The sequence below is a fragment of the Lepus europaeus genome, chromosome 10 (assembly GCF_033115175.1).
Source record: "Lepus europaeus isolate LE1 chromosome 10, mLepTim1.pri, whole genome shotgun sequence".
NCBI lineage: Eukaryota > Metazoa > Chordata > Mammalia > Lagomorpha > Leporidae > Lepus > Lepus europaeus.
Window position 1 is genome coordinate 4,810,873 of NC_084836.1, and position 14,167 is coordinate 4,825,039.

Consider the following 14,167-nt stretch of genomic DNA (forward strand, 5'->3'; position numbering starts at 1 on the left):
AGCGCACACAGCCTTGGTGTTGACAGCTAGTACCTCCCATGAACTGCTCCAACTCCCCCAGAAAAAAAAAAAAAAAAAAAAAAAAAAAAAAAAAAAACCTTGGCTTTCAGTGTCTTACCAACACGTTACCACTTACTGTTCTTGTTGTTTTTAGAAGCCTTGATGGCGAACCGTCTGACACAAGATGAGACATAAAAATCAAATGCAGAACAGAACGCACAAAATAAAGCCAGGCAGGAGTTCCCAGGCCCGGACCTTCAGAGAAATGCGTTGTCTTTACCTTCTTCAAAGATATTTAAAAACTTGTTGTCATTGATTGAAAAGACATTTAGAACAGTAAAGATATTCAGAATGATAAACACCCTTGCAGAACACTTTTGAAACATACACGCACACGTGTGCACACTCATACATGCACACACACACTCACACACGTGCAAAGCCTTGTGCTCTAAACACACAGCACGCAAGCTCGCCTTTCCAAGGGCTTCGCGGGAACACACCAGCCATCACTGGGGCTGGCCAGCATCGCCGGCCTCCACTGAGCATTCTGGACTTTCTGTCTTTATTTGAAGTCCGTTTTCTCCTTTTAGTCCCTCAAATGCAGCCTGGCTTGTGGGGGATTCGTTGGGTGAAGGACACAGAAAATTAACTTCTCATGGGCGCACCAGCCCTCGGCCGCACCGCCCATCACTTCCACTGCCCCGGCCCCGGCCCTGCGCCCTCTGCAGCTCCGGCTCGCAGGCCAGCGCAACAGCCGAGCAGAGGGCGCCAGAAACAACGCGAGTGTTCCAAACGGCACACAAGTGCTCCACCTGAGCCCGTGCCAGGCCGTCTGATCCCAGCCACCGCCCCCGGCCAGCGAGCAGAGGAGCCAGCCCCTCCAAGCCCTCTGCACGCCCACTGGGCGCCAGCCAGGCTCTCCAACAAACGTCGGCTGGACTCTAACTGCAGCGCTCTCATCCCAACACGCAGCTTCCCTCGTTCCCGTCACAAACGCCCCCTCGCGCCAGGCTGGGGGACGCTGTGTGTACCAGGTCAGCAGGCCCCCTGCCCGCCACACATCCCCTCGGCAAACCTCGCTGCTCTCCCCCCACCTCGGCCACGTCCAGTGCAGTCCAGCCGCCCTGGCCCTCGGGACGCCCATGCCAGCTGCCTGGCGTGCCCAGGGTCCTCCACGCCGGCCGCAGCCCTTGTCCTGGGTGGTAGAGAGGCCCGAGATGCCCAGCCCGAGGCATGCCCTCCGGGGGCTCTGACTTGCTGAGCCAAAGCGACCACACCCTGCTGCTCCCAGCCCTGCCTGTCGCAGCCCCCGGCCCCCTCCAGGGAATCCACGGCTGGGGACCCTCAGCTCAGCCCCTCTCGGATGCCCCCAGGCACTAAGGTCTCCCCGTTAGGTCCTGTCGGCTCCCCGGGCCTCCCATTCACACCATCTCTGCACTCACCCCCGCTGAACCCCAATGTGGCAGCCCCTCCCCAACCCCACAGCCCAGGGACTCTGTCCCAGGACCAGGTCCCCAGGGAGTCCGAACATCAGGAGAGGGCCGAGGTCACCCAGGGCCCGGGGAGGTCGCCTGTCCAAGGGGGACAGGAGAGGGAGCCGGCCCAGCTGCTGAGAGGCAGAGCCCGGAGTGGCCCCGGGCCCCGGCTTCAAGTGTTCCGTGGCCTGCACCAGCGAGCGGGCTCCACATCCCAACCCGGTCAGCGTGAGGCCCGACCGCCAGCACCAGGCTCCCGGCCTAAGCTGCTGACCCAGGCAGTGCGGCCGTTCCCAGGGACCTCGCGCCCACCACTGGAGGCCAAACCACAGCACAAGGCGAGACAGCAGCAGAGCCCTGCCGTGCACCTGCCGCGGGGGCCCGGGAGGTGCAGACCATGGCGTCCAAGCTAGCGCCCCCTCACCTCCGCCAGGGTCCCTGGGGAGAGGAGGCACCTCAGCGGCTCCCGGGCCTGCGGGAAATGCGTCCTCCCTCGCTTCCCGCCCCTCCTCCCTCAGTCTAATTAAGGGTTTCCTTGCAAAAGACCCAGCTCTACGGAACCAAATAGCCCCCTTTTATATTGTCTCCTGCGTCGCTGGGTGCCAGGGCGCCAGCACAAAGTTAATTATAAGTTCTGCGCACCCCGTGACAGGTCCTCGGCTTCCTCCCGGCCCGACGCCACCAGGGGGGTGCTCACCGGCTGCTCCCCAAACCGGGCCTCGCCTTCTGCCACAACACCCACATCCGCCCAGCACCACCGCTCTGTGCTGGCCGAGGACCACGCTGCCCGAGCCCTGCCAGAGCACCCAGGCTCCCTGCAAGCCGGCGACTGGGAGGCCCACAGCGCTCAGCAGGCGACCAAAGGTAAGTGAAGGAGCTGCAGGGGCAGCCGACACAGCCCCAGAGGACAAGGGAGCCTGGTGGGGCAGGTCCCAGACGCCACCACGGCAGGCTGCACCTGACCACGGAGCCTGCAGGGAGGGCCCAGAGGCTTCGGAGATCAGGAGTGTGAAATCTTGGTGGACACCCAGGAGGAGGTGTCTGGAGGACACAGAACAATACCCAGCTGGATCTCACGGAGAGCTCTGGGCCGCAGAGACGTTCTGCAGGTCGGGGGGGAGCGAGAGGTGAGAGGCCCGGGCAGGAGGGGCTCCCCGGGAGGAGCCACCCTGGTGGGCAGGAGAGTGGGGAGGAGTGAGGAAGGGAGGTGAGGAAGGAGGAGGTGCCGTGGAAGCTGCAGGGAAAGCCCACGTTAGACCAGGCTGCGCCCAGCACCAGGTACCACGGAGCGGAGCGCAGGCGAAAGGGGGCCCAGGGCAGCCTCTCCCCAGGCAATGCAGGGGCTGAGGCCTGAGGCTGCCCCGGGCTGGGGCTGGGGCTGGGGCGGGGCTGGGGCCTGAGGCTGCCCTGGGCTGGGGCGGGGCTGGGGCGGGGCCTGAGGCTGGGGCGGGGCCTGAGGCTGCCCTGGATGGGGGCGGGGCTGGGGCAGGGCAGGGCTGGGGCGGGGCCTGAGGCTGCCCTGGGCGGGGCGGGGGCGGGGCTGGGGCGGGGCTGGGGCCTGAGGCTGCCCTGGGCTGGGGCGGGGCTGGGGCAGGGCTGGGGCAGGGCAGGGCTGGGGCGGGGCCTGAGGCTGCCCTGGGCTGGGGCGGGGCTGGGGCGGGGCGGGGCTGGGGCGGGGCTGGGGCGGGGCTGGGGCGGGGCTGGGACAGCCTGCCCCTGCCAGTCACAGCCGGCACACAGCCCACCCCGGCTGTAGAGCTGTCCTTGCACACGTGGCTGTCACTCGGCAGCAGAACCCGGGCCTGGCGCCCTCGCCTGGGGAAGGTATCGGGGCCTCGGGGCCCGGTGCTGCCCTGCGGCCAGCACCACGGGCAGCGGGGAGCCACCGGGAGCCCCATGGCCGCCAGAACACCTGCTAGCCTCCACTGCGGCCCCTGCTCAGAGCCCCACTCCCCGCCAAGTCCCGGGCGGCCACAGTGACGGCCCATGCCGGTCCGCGTCACAGCCTGCCTTCCCCCACCTCGGTGCCGCGGTGCCTGGTGGGCCCAGGCACCACCAAGCCACTCGTTGTGCCCGTCCCTGTCCTGGCTGAGCCTGGGGATTAGGTCCCCCCCCTTCCACGCCGCCCTCCACGACAGGAGGGCCAGGGCTGGGGGAAGGGAGGGGCAGACACCTATGACCCCACCCCCACCCCGCGCCATGGTGAAGGAGGCACCAAGGCCTGGACAAGGAGCCTGGGTGCCCACAGGGTGCAGCACCTCAGGGCGACAGCGTGGTGGGGACAAAACGGCCTGGGCGATGCTGACGATGGACGGACGGGCAGGGCGCATGGCCGGGGCTGCGGGCAGCGGGGAGAGGCAACTTCTCAGAATCGGCAGCTGCCGCTCACTCCCTGCCGGGGAGCGTCAGTCCCAGGAGACTGCCCGACTCTGCCATCTCACAGGTGGGCACTCAGGGGTGGAAGGAGGCTCGGCTACGGTCACACCGGCCAGAGGCAGTGACAGTGGGGCCCAGACAGAGCTGCTGGAGCTCTGGGCCCGAGCCCTCAGCCCCAGTGCTGTCCCACCGCCGCCAGGATCCCTGAGCTGGGCGGGGCGGCAGGGGGCGGCCGGCACCTTCTCGGCTGTTCCCCGCAGGTTTCGCGGCTCGTCCTGCGTACTGGACGTTCCCAAGGGAAACCCGTGTTTAAATCTCACGATCCCACCTGGGACCCGCAGGGCCAGGGGAAAGAGAATCGGATCGAGGGTCCCATCTCCCCTAGCCAGCCCTCGCAGGGAACGCCAGCCTGGGAGGATGCCCGGCCACAGGCAGGGAGCGGGGCGCCGGCATGCCCCCAGCCCACCCGGCCCCCTCGTCAGTCGTTTAAATCTCTTGGGTCCCTGGAGGCGGCCCCTGGAGCGATTTTAAAGGGTTTCCCTCGAGACCAGGGCTGGGAGAGCAGGTGGCTCTGAGCTTCCAATCTGCAACTTTTATCAAGGTGGGGGGGCATCGGGCCGGGGAAGGGGCGGGATGACACCAGGGTCACCCGAGGCCAGCGCTGGCCCACGCCAGCCCCACGGGGCGCGCTCTGCGGCCGGCGGCGTGTCTTTAAATGCAGGGAGTGGCCGGCTCCTGGCACTTAGAGCAGTGCAGCTCCCCTTGGAAAACCAGCCCCTCCCCGGCTCGCCGCCTCTCAGATTAATTAATTAGTTCATTTCAAAAAGCACAGAAAGGGTGGGCATTCCGCCTAGTGGTTCACATGGCTGCAATCCACATCCAAGTGCCTGGGTTCGACTCCCAGCTCCGCTCCCAACGCCGGCTTCCTGCTATGCAGACCAGGGAGGCAGCGGGTGGTGGCTCAGGGTCCCTGCCGCCCACAGAGCAGACCCAGCCCTGGGCTCCAGCCTGGCCCAGTCCCAGCCACTGCGTGCGTCTGGGGAGCGAACCAGCAGGTGGCAGGTGCCTGTCTCCCTGCCTCTCAAATAAAAATTTTTTAAAGATTTATTTATTTAATAGGCAGAGTTACAGAGGGGAAGGGGGGGGAGGGAGAGAGGGAGGGAGAGAGGGAGGGAGGGACTTCCATCTGCTGGTTCACTTCCCAGATAGCTGCCCACAGCTGGAGCTGCACCGACCAGAAGCCAGGATCCTCTTCCGGGTCTCCCAAGCAGGTGCAGGGTCCCAAGCACCTGGCTCATCCTCCACTGCTTTCCCAGGCCATAGCAGAGAGCTGGATCAGAAGTGGAGCAGCCGGGACTCGAACCATATGGGATGCCGGCACTGCAGGCGGCAGCTTTACCCACTATACCACAGCACCGGCCCCTAAGTTTTTTTTTTTTTTTTTAATCAAAGGGCAAGAGACAACTAGAAAATAACTCTCCATGATCCAGACATCAGTTCTGGAACATTCCCACCCTGATAGATCGGCTCAGCCTTTGGAAACCATGGCTCCTGGCACAGGCTCTTGTCCCCAGCCCTGCCCACAAGGCCACACTCACTGGTGCCCTCTGCCGCCCAAACTCTCCCCGTCCTCCACTTCCCCTGTGGCCACCAGGGGCCTCTGCAGCTGCCCCCTACCCGGCATGGTCCTCCCCCAGGTCTGCACAAAGCTGCCTCCGCTCACCCAAGGACACCACCTCAGGGAAGCCTTCCAGGACTACCCCCGAGGGACCACCACCATGAGCGTCCCGGTTGATCCCCAAAGATGCCTCCCGCTCTCTCCAGCAGTCCCCACTGCCCCCTGGGAGTTCCTGTGCACCCACAGTCTCCCTGTGTCACCCCTGTGCCTGGGCAGGCCCCGCACCCTCCATCCCCGCACCCTCCCACCACTGCCTGGGCCTGTTTCCTGTGCGTGCTGAGAGCAGGGGGCTGCGGATGGCAGAGCCCACACGCCGGCACCCACCAGCCTCCGCCGGCTCCGTGCCCCTCCCACAGGGAGCCCTGACCTGAGGAGGGGGCGTGGTAGTGATGGCGCCTGCCAACCTCCACAGGTCTTCCCTCCCAGGACAGCCTCGGGGTCAGGCAAGACTGGCCAGGGGCACACTCCCTGCTAATGCAGCCAGGAGAGCAGCGGAGGACGCCCCAATGCCCAAGCCCTCGCTACCCACGTGGAGACCCGGATGGAGCTCCTGGCGGGGGCCTGGCCAGCCCTGGCTGCTGTGTGGCCACCTGCACAGTGAAACTCTTTTCCCTTCTCTCCAGCCCCCCCCCCCTTCAAATAGAAAAATAAATCATTTTTAAAGAAGTCAACGAGGCTAAGGCCCAGAGGGTTCACGCGGCTGCCACGCCACCCAGGCTGAAGAGGCCAGAGATCCCGGCCCCGAACGGTGACGTCCACACCCTTAATTCAGATCAGAGAGAACAGAGAGGCAAGAGGGAGAGGGCGCGAGAGGTGGCTCTGGGATCCACTGCCCAGGTCTGGGTCCCTGCGTTAAGGGAGCCACAGCCGGCAGGTGCTCACGGCTCAGGAAACACAGCTCCAGGGAAAGCCACGCCCAGCCAGGGCCCCCCACACCACGCCATGCCAGCCGGGACCCCGAGGGGCTGCCCGAGCCCCAGGGCCCAGCCAAGCCCGACGTCGGCACAAACACTTGCAGGCAGCAAAGGGAGAGGCCCCTTGCCGAGTTCATGATTTCCACCCATGACAACCCAGCAGATAAGAAAAAAATGAACCCCCCCACAAGTGCCGGAGAGCGCAGCCGCCGGGCCCGCCCTCCCCTCCGCCACCACGCGCCAACTCGCGACTCCTCCCGGGAAGCCACGGGCGGTGACCCCGCAGCCCAGGGACTCCCGCTCCACGCAGTGCCGTCCTGGGGTCGGGGCACAGGAACCTGAGTTGTCCTCTGTCCAGCGGGGACTCCAACAGGACCCTCACGAGACTCGCTGGGTGACCCCGCCGAATGCCCGGGAAACCCACGCCATGCAGCCAGGTGGGGGCCGCCCCAGGCGCAGGGCCCCACCCACCCGGCCTCCGCACGTTGCAGACCTGTGGGGCCCTGGATGTGAACTCCCCGTTCAAAAAATCGACATTTACAGCGCTGAGCCACCTGCAGGGGGGGACGCCCCCGTGACCGCCGTGGGCCTGTGCCCGCTGTGAGCCCCGCCAGGCAGCTTTTCCCAGGGCACCCCTGGCTTCCCTCTGATTTTGGGGGAGGGGAACACAGACAAAAGCCTAGGGGTGTGAGGGTGGCTAAAGCCCCCCCACCGTCCCCGGGGAACAGTAAGCCACTGCCTGTGCCAGCGCCGCCAACCGGAGCAGCCCCCGTCTGGCCCCCCAGGCCCTACCAGGGGCCACGGAGGCCGGGGTGCCCCTCCCTGCGGAAGCCCAGCACCCACCCCGGCACCGCCATTCAGAAAGTTACCCACACATTCACTCACCAGCTGCTGGCGCCCACCTGGGCACACACGGGCGGCACAGCCCTGAGCCAAGCCCCAGGTCCTGCATTCCCACCAATGGGCAGTCACGGCCCCAGCAGGCATTGCCGGGGTGTGCGGGGTGGGCGATGGGGGCCCGGGGGGGACAGGAGAGGGGGGGACACGTCCTGGTCTGACCGGGGAAGGCTCCTCGGGCAGGTGCAGGCAAAGGCCCAGGAGACGGCTTCATGGGCAGAGAGGAGAGGCCGCCAGGCCGAAGGGGCAGCCTGCATGGGGCCCTGGCAGCTGGGCCCTGTCACTTCCCGGGGGCACAGGCGACCCTCGGCAGGTGCAACCCATCCCGTCCCAGGAGCACGTGTGGCCCGGGTGGGTGGGACCTTGGCAGGTGCAACCTATCCCGTCCCAGGAGCACGTGTGGCCCGGGTGGGTGGGACCTTGGCAGGTGCAACCTATCCCGTCCCAGGAGCACGTGTGGCCCGGGTGGGTGGGACCTTGGCAGGTGCAACCTATCCCGTCCCAGGAGCACGTGTGGCCCGGGTGGGCGGGACCTTGGCAGGGGCAACCCATCCCGTCCCAGGAGCACGTGTGGCCCGGGTGGGCGGGACCTTGGCAGGGGCAACCTATCCCGTCCCAGGAGCACGTGTGGGCCGGGTGGGCGGGACCTTGGCAGATGCAACCTATCACGTCCTGGGGCACGCGCGGCCTGGGTGGGCAGGACCTACCGAGCCACTCGTTGAACTTCTTCACCTCGCTCGGCAGCCCCAGCTCGGTGAAGTCGCCGGCGTGGATCAGCACGTCGCCGTACGGCATCTGGATGGGGTCCGTCCTCGAGTGGGTGTCGGAAACACAGACAAAGCGGGTGTAGCCGGGCGGCTTGGGAGCATCGTGAGGCACCGGGTCCACCCTGCGGGGAGAGAAGTCCCTGTGGGCCACGGGGTCACAGCGCACCCTGGGGTGCAACCAGAGCTTTAGGACACCCGGCCCTATCAACCCAGATCAGATCCGACCCAACGGGGGCCGCCTGGGTCCGAACCCAGACTGCACACTCGCCAGGCAAAACATAGCCTGTCCCCACAGCCAAAGTCCCCCCATCCCCAACATGGGAACCTTAGAAAGCTGCGAAGGTCAAGGGGACGATGAGCGAAAGGGCTGGCGCAGCGAGCACCACTGTGTGGACGTGCGGTGGCACCGTCACCCCAGCCTCTCGACAATGCAACACCGCCCGACCCCTTTCGCGCTGTTGCAGCCCGAGGGGATTGCAGGCTTTCCCGTCCCTGCCGTGAACGTCTGACGTCACAGATAACGCTGCCGTCTGCCCATCGTGCCGCAGACCCGAGAGTCCACGAATGAGTCGTCTCCTACCCCAAGCACCCCCCGGGGGAAGCACGGACTCAAGTCCACGGTCAGTCACCAGGACCAGCCCGGCACTGCAGGGCAGGTGGCACTCAGAACCACGCAAAGCTCTGGGCGTCTGCGGCCGGGGCCCGCGGGGGTGGTGCAAGGGAACAGCTGGAATCTGAGGTCCCGGCTCTGCCGCTCACCGCCGGGCCTGGGTTTGCCCATCTGGCAAACGGAGCCGCTTCCCCAAGCAAGGGGACCCGGAAGATTCCGAGGGGGCAAAGGCAGGTCGCAGCCCTCCTGTCCCACAGCCCGGCTCCCGCCCCCCCACCCCCCGCCACGCGCCCCGCAGGGCTCCAGACCCGGAAGCACCACGCGATGGCGTGTCCACGAGCGGCCCCTCCGGCTGAGCACGCACTGGAGGGGTTTTTGTGTTCAAATCTAATTATGCGGCAAACCGAGAGCCGGGCGTATCAGTTACATAAATACTTTTAAAGACATCTTTCTAATTATCCTTTTTTTTTCAGACAATATACTCCGAAGAAATTTAATTAACACCTTAGGAGAGCCGCGGGTTCCACATGCTAATGTACAGACGTACGAGGGCACTGCGCCCGCCCACCTCGCCCCAAGCTGCGGCGGGAGGGGCGCCCGGCCCAGCCCCTGGCCCCAGGTGGCACCCAGCAGGTGGCAGCTGGCCGGGCTGAGGGACAGTCCCCCAGGAAGGCGCCGCGCCGTCCACGTCTTCACCCCACACGGCTGACTCCTGCTCGCCACCTGCCCTGAGCTGAACCAGGCCTGGTGGCCATGCGCCAGGGCCATGGACCATGGCCAGTGGCGGCACAGCCAGGGCGGCCCAGGGGCACAGCAGGCCCTGCCCTGCCCCACCCTGGGGGCTTTGGGAAGCCTCCAGAGGAGGCAGCGTCTGACTGTGGTGGGGGCTGGACTCTCCCTCCCCGTGAGTCCCACAGCTCCTGTCCTCTGGGCCCCCTCCTCCCCCAGTCTGCAGGCAGCCCACAGCCCCGCCCACCCCATACAGCAGACTGGGCCAAGGGCAGCCAATCAAGACAGCAGGTAAAGCCATCACCTCAGTGCCGGCATCCCACATGGGCACCGGTTCAAGTCCCGGCTGCTCCACTTCCCATCCAGCTCTCTGCTGTGGCCTGGGAAAGCAGTGGAAGATGGCCCAGGTCCTTGGGCGCTACACCCACGTGGGAGACCCTGAGGAAGTTCCCAGCTTGGGACTGGCCCAGCTCTAGCCATTGTGGCCATTTGGGGAATGAACCAACAGATGGAAGACCTCTCTCTCTCTCCTCTCTCTCCTCTCTCTCTGCCTTTCAGATAAATAGATCTTAAAAAAAAAAAAAAAAAAAGACAAGCCTGGGCTATTGGCTGACACAGGCACAAGTAAGCCAATCACACTCACTCATCCTCCCCCTCCCCCCCAGTTGAAGACCCCACCAGGAGGCAAAGACCAAGCCACAGAGACAAAGAAGGGAGAGAGGGGGGCGGGGCATGATGGCAGCCCTGCAGCCCTGGGGCCCCAGCCCCTCTCCTCCCCAGAGCCCGGCTCAGTAGAGCAGCCCCGAGCCGGCCTCAGCTCCCCCCCACCCCCACCGCCAGCTCCGTGCCGAGCGCCGAGCGCCGAGCGGACGCTGAGGGCTCTTGCGCTGGGCCTGCTGCTGGAGCCAGAGCTCTTAATTAACTCTGCTCTGATTTCCTGCGCCCAGAGGCCTCAGAGCTCGGAGAAGGCAAACCCAGCGATCCCCGAGGAGAAACGGAGACTCTACCTCCCTGTGCCGTCGCTGGCTGGGGGGATGAAGCACACACTCACCCCTGTAATCCTGGCCCCACCGATGGGGAGGCCCCACGGGGCAGCAGCACTCGGGTGCACCTGCTCTGCCCAGCCTCCCGATGACGTCGGAGCAAGGCACCGGCCCTGTCCTGCAGGTGGGAACCAAGGCTCGGAGCGGCCTAACTCGCTGTGGAGTGGGCAGCCGGTTCTTGGTTCCGGAAGCCACCGCAGCTGTGGCTTCCAGAGCCACTTCATCTCACCATCCGTCTACAGACAGAAGCTTTTCCAGGGCCTCCTAAAACACATTCCCCTGCCCAGCGGGAGGGGCGCCCCCGTGAACAGGACGCCACGGAGCTCAGCGGCGTGGGGCGCCCAGAAGCCCGGCGCAGAGCCCAGACCCGGAGACAGTCTGTGCGAGGGGGCATTCGAACCGCAGGTGTGGCTGCGCCAGGGTCAGACCCACACGTGAACGGCCGGCCCGGCCTCTGCCTCTCAGAGGCACCTGAGCACGCCGCCGCCAGGTGCGGGGATCCAACCCCGTTAACGACGGCCTAACAGGTGTGGTGACCTAACCCCGTTAATGACGGTGTAACAGGTGCGGGGATCCAACCCCGTTAGCGACGGCCTAACAGGTGTGGTGACCTAACCCCGTTAATGACGGTGTAACAGGTGCGGGGATCTAACCCCGGTAACGAAGGTGTAGCTCACAGCCGGCCTGGGGGCCCGCCCTGTGGCCTCGCGGGTTAAACTGCTCCCTACGCCATCAGCATCCCATATGGGACCGGCTGCTCCACTTCCAATCCAGCTCCCCGCTAATGCACCGGGGGGGGGGGGGGCAGTAAAAGATGCACAAGTGTTTGGGCCCCTGCATCCACGCGGGAGACCGGGAGGAAGCGCCTGACTTCAGCCTGGCCCAGCCCTGGCCATCGCGGCCATGTAGGGAGTGAAGCAGCGGATGCAAGATGTCTCTTTGCCTCTCCCTCTCTCCCTCTGTAATTCTGACTTTCAAATATATATATATATAATATATATAATAAACAAATGAATAACTGAAGCCTAGAAAAGGCTCAAGGTTTCAGCTGGTCAGCTCAAGACTATGAGGGGCCGGCACTGTGGTGTAGCAGGTAAAGCTGCTGCCTGCAGTGCCGGCATCCCATATGGGCACAGGTTCAAGTCCCAGCTGCTCCACTTCCTACCCGGCTCTCAGCTATGATCTGGGAAGACAGTGGAAGATGGCCCAGGTGCTTGGGCCCCTGCACCCAAGTGGGAGACCTGGAGGAAGCTCCGGGCTCCTGGCTTCGGATCAGCTCAGCTCCAGCCATTGCGGCCATCTGGGGGGTGACCTCTCTCTCTCTCTCTGTTTCTCCCTCTCTCTGCCTCTCTGTAACTCTGCCTTTCAAATAAAAAAAATTTAAAAAAAAAGAGGGTGAATGTGGGCCCAGGTCTTCATGAGTGGAACTTGGGCCCGGAGCTCCGCACCCCGTGCCGAGCAGTGTGGTTGCTTCCTGGTGGCACCCTGCAGGTGCCACGAACGCTCTGTGCCCACTTGCCCGACGCCTCTGCCTGCTGGGGTAGCTGGAGCGCCCACCCCCCATGGGTCCCCGTACCCTCACTTCCTTCACCAGGGTTTGCGCAAAGTTCTGTTTCAAAGCGGGGCCCTGGCCAAACCCCCAGAGGCCTCTGAGCCACCTGCAGAGGCGACGGCATAGAGCAGTTTGGGAGGCGGGGCCGACCAGGTATGGAGCCACCTACCCGCCTACACAGGAGAGCCGCTGGGCTCTGTCCCCGGGCGCTGTGGCTGTGTGGAGCCCACACGAGGAGGGCACGCTCCCACACGCTAACTGGCACGCAAGCCCACTGCGGGCAGGCAGGCATCTCCGCTCACTGCCATGTCCCCAGCACCCAGCCCAGCCGGGTGCGGGCTCGCAACATGGAAGGCTCACCGCCCACCTGCCCCCTGGCCCGAGCCCTGGCCCCTCAGAGAGAGAGGAGCCCGCCCACGGGCCCTGCGGGTGAATGCTGCCCGCGGACCTCAGCCCCAGACAGGCCACCAGGCTGTGTGCGGACAGAGCCCCGGGCTGCGGCTCGCAGCTTCTGTGAGCGGAGAGGGGCTCCTGACCTGCCTGGGCCCTCTGCTCCCCAGGTAAGGCCTGCAGGGAGGGGGCGCCCGGGGATAACGGAGGAGGGTCCCACGGCAGCCAGCAGTCGCCCAGCACTGCCCAGGCCCTCCTCTACCCCTGCCCCCGGGGGCCTCAGGGGAGACTCGGGGGAGAGCAGGGGTCAGCTGCGTGGCAGTGAGGACAAACCCTTGGCGCTGCTGTGAGGGGGGTGCCCTGCCTGGGTGTCCCCCAGTCCTCAGGTACCCCTGCACCTGCCAGCAGAGCCCTGGGGGGGGGGGGCAGGAGACCCTTCCCCACTGCCAAGTCCTGTCGGAGGAACATCACTGACAAGCAGAGGGGCAGCGAGGGGGAGACCACCACCCCCAGACCAGGTCCCAAGGGCCCGGGGCCTGCAGCAGGTCCCCCTCCTCTCTCTGGGACCCAGTCGTCCCCACCCCAACACTGAGGGAAGTCCATCCGACCAAGGGTCACACCCGGGGAAAGCTGAACTCAGCCCCTCAAAGCCGCCCCCGAGCTGTGGGCCCCGGGCGGCCAGCCCTTCGGCTTCGCCGTCTGGAGTTGCACGTGCGTGTGAGCGTGCACGCGCCTGTCACCTCGTGTCCTGCAACGCCTTCCCTGGCCAAGGAGCAGGACTCGGGCTGCCCAGCGTGGCCAGTCCGGGCGCCCCTCCCCCCCCGGGGCTGTGGTGCCCGCCCCCCCCCGCCCCCCCCGCCCCCCCCCCACTTACATCTGCACGTGCGGGGGCTGGAAGCGGCCCTGGTTGATGTTGTAGAAGGTGAAGGCCTGGGTAGGGTTGGAGCTGTATTCGTCCACCTCGACGAGGAGCCGGCTGTGCTGGTGTCGCCGGGCGGCCATCACGTGCGACTGGGAGAAGGCCATGCCCAGGCCGCAGGGGAGGAGGGCCAGGGCCTCGGCCTTCAGGACGCCAGCATCCCACCTAGAGTGCCACATGGACCTGGGCGGGCCGCCCGGGCATCGCCCACCGCCGCCGCCGCCGCCGCCGCCGCCGCCGCCGCCCGGCCCCCCGCCAGACCTGCAAACAGCCTGGGGAGACGGAGCAGAACCGAGCGACAGTTAATCTGTTTGGGATTTGCTTTATTTAATGTCAGATGAAGATTTAGAAAGAGGGAGAGGGCGGGGGCCGGGGTGGGGGGAGAAAAAAAAAACCACAGTCGTACAGCTCAAAAACTCATTACAAATCTTTCCAACTCAGCAGTTTGATGAATATACTTTGGTAAAAAGAAAGGGGAAGGGAGGGAGGGGACAGGGAGAAAAAATCATAAAGAGCCCGCCGCCCGCCCGGCTGCACGCGGGGCCGGCACGTGGGAATCTCTTCATCGGCTTTCCCACCCCCCCAAGACGCCCTGCCCCACACGGCCAGACTACCCAGACTACGGCGGCTGTGTGTCAACAGGCTCACGTGTACTTTCCCGAGCTGGAGGGTGGGGGGCAGGTTCCCCTCCAGCCCCACCCCTCCCCGAGGACCCCCACGCACACCCCTGCAAGCCCGAGCAGGTGCCTGTGGGCGCGGCCGAGAATTCCTTCCTTGACATCAGAGATCTTGAAGGGACTTCCCCACACGCCTG

General features: G+C 65.3%; 1 protein-coding gene across 1 annotated transcript in view; it reads right to left on the minus strand.

The window, feature by feature from the left end:
• MPPED1 (metallophosphoesterase domain containing 1) overlaps positions 1 to 13,532 on the minus strand; it is a 48,081-nt gene extending 34,549 nt beyond the window's left edge. Inside the window, exons 1-2 of the mRNA XM_062201924.1 lie at positions 13,309 to 13,532; positions 8,051 to 8,232 (exon numbers count right to left, since the gene is read on the minus strand). Of these exons, the coding sequence (XP_062057908.1) occupies positions 8,051 to 8,232; positions 13,309 to 13,532 (406 nt within the window). The remainder of the gene's footprint in view (positions 1 to 8,050; positions 8,233 to 13,308) is intronic.
• Between the last annotated feature and the right edge of the window lie 635 nt (positions 13,533 to 14,167).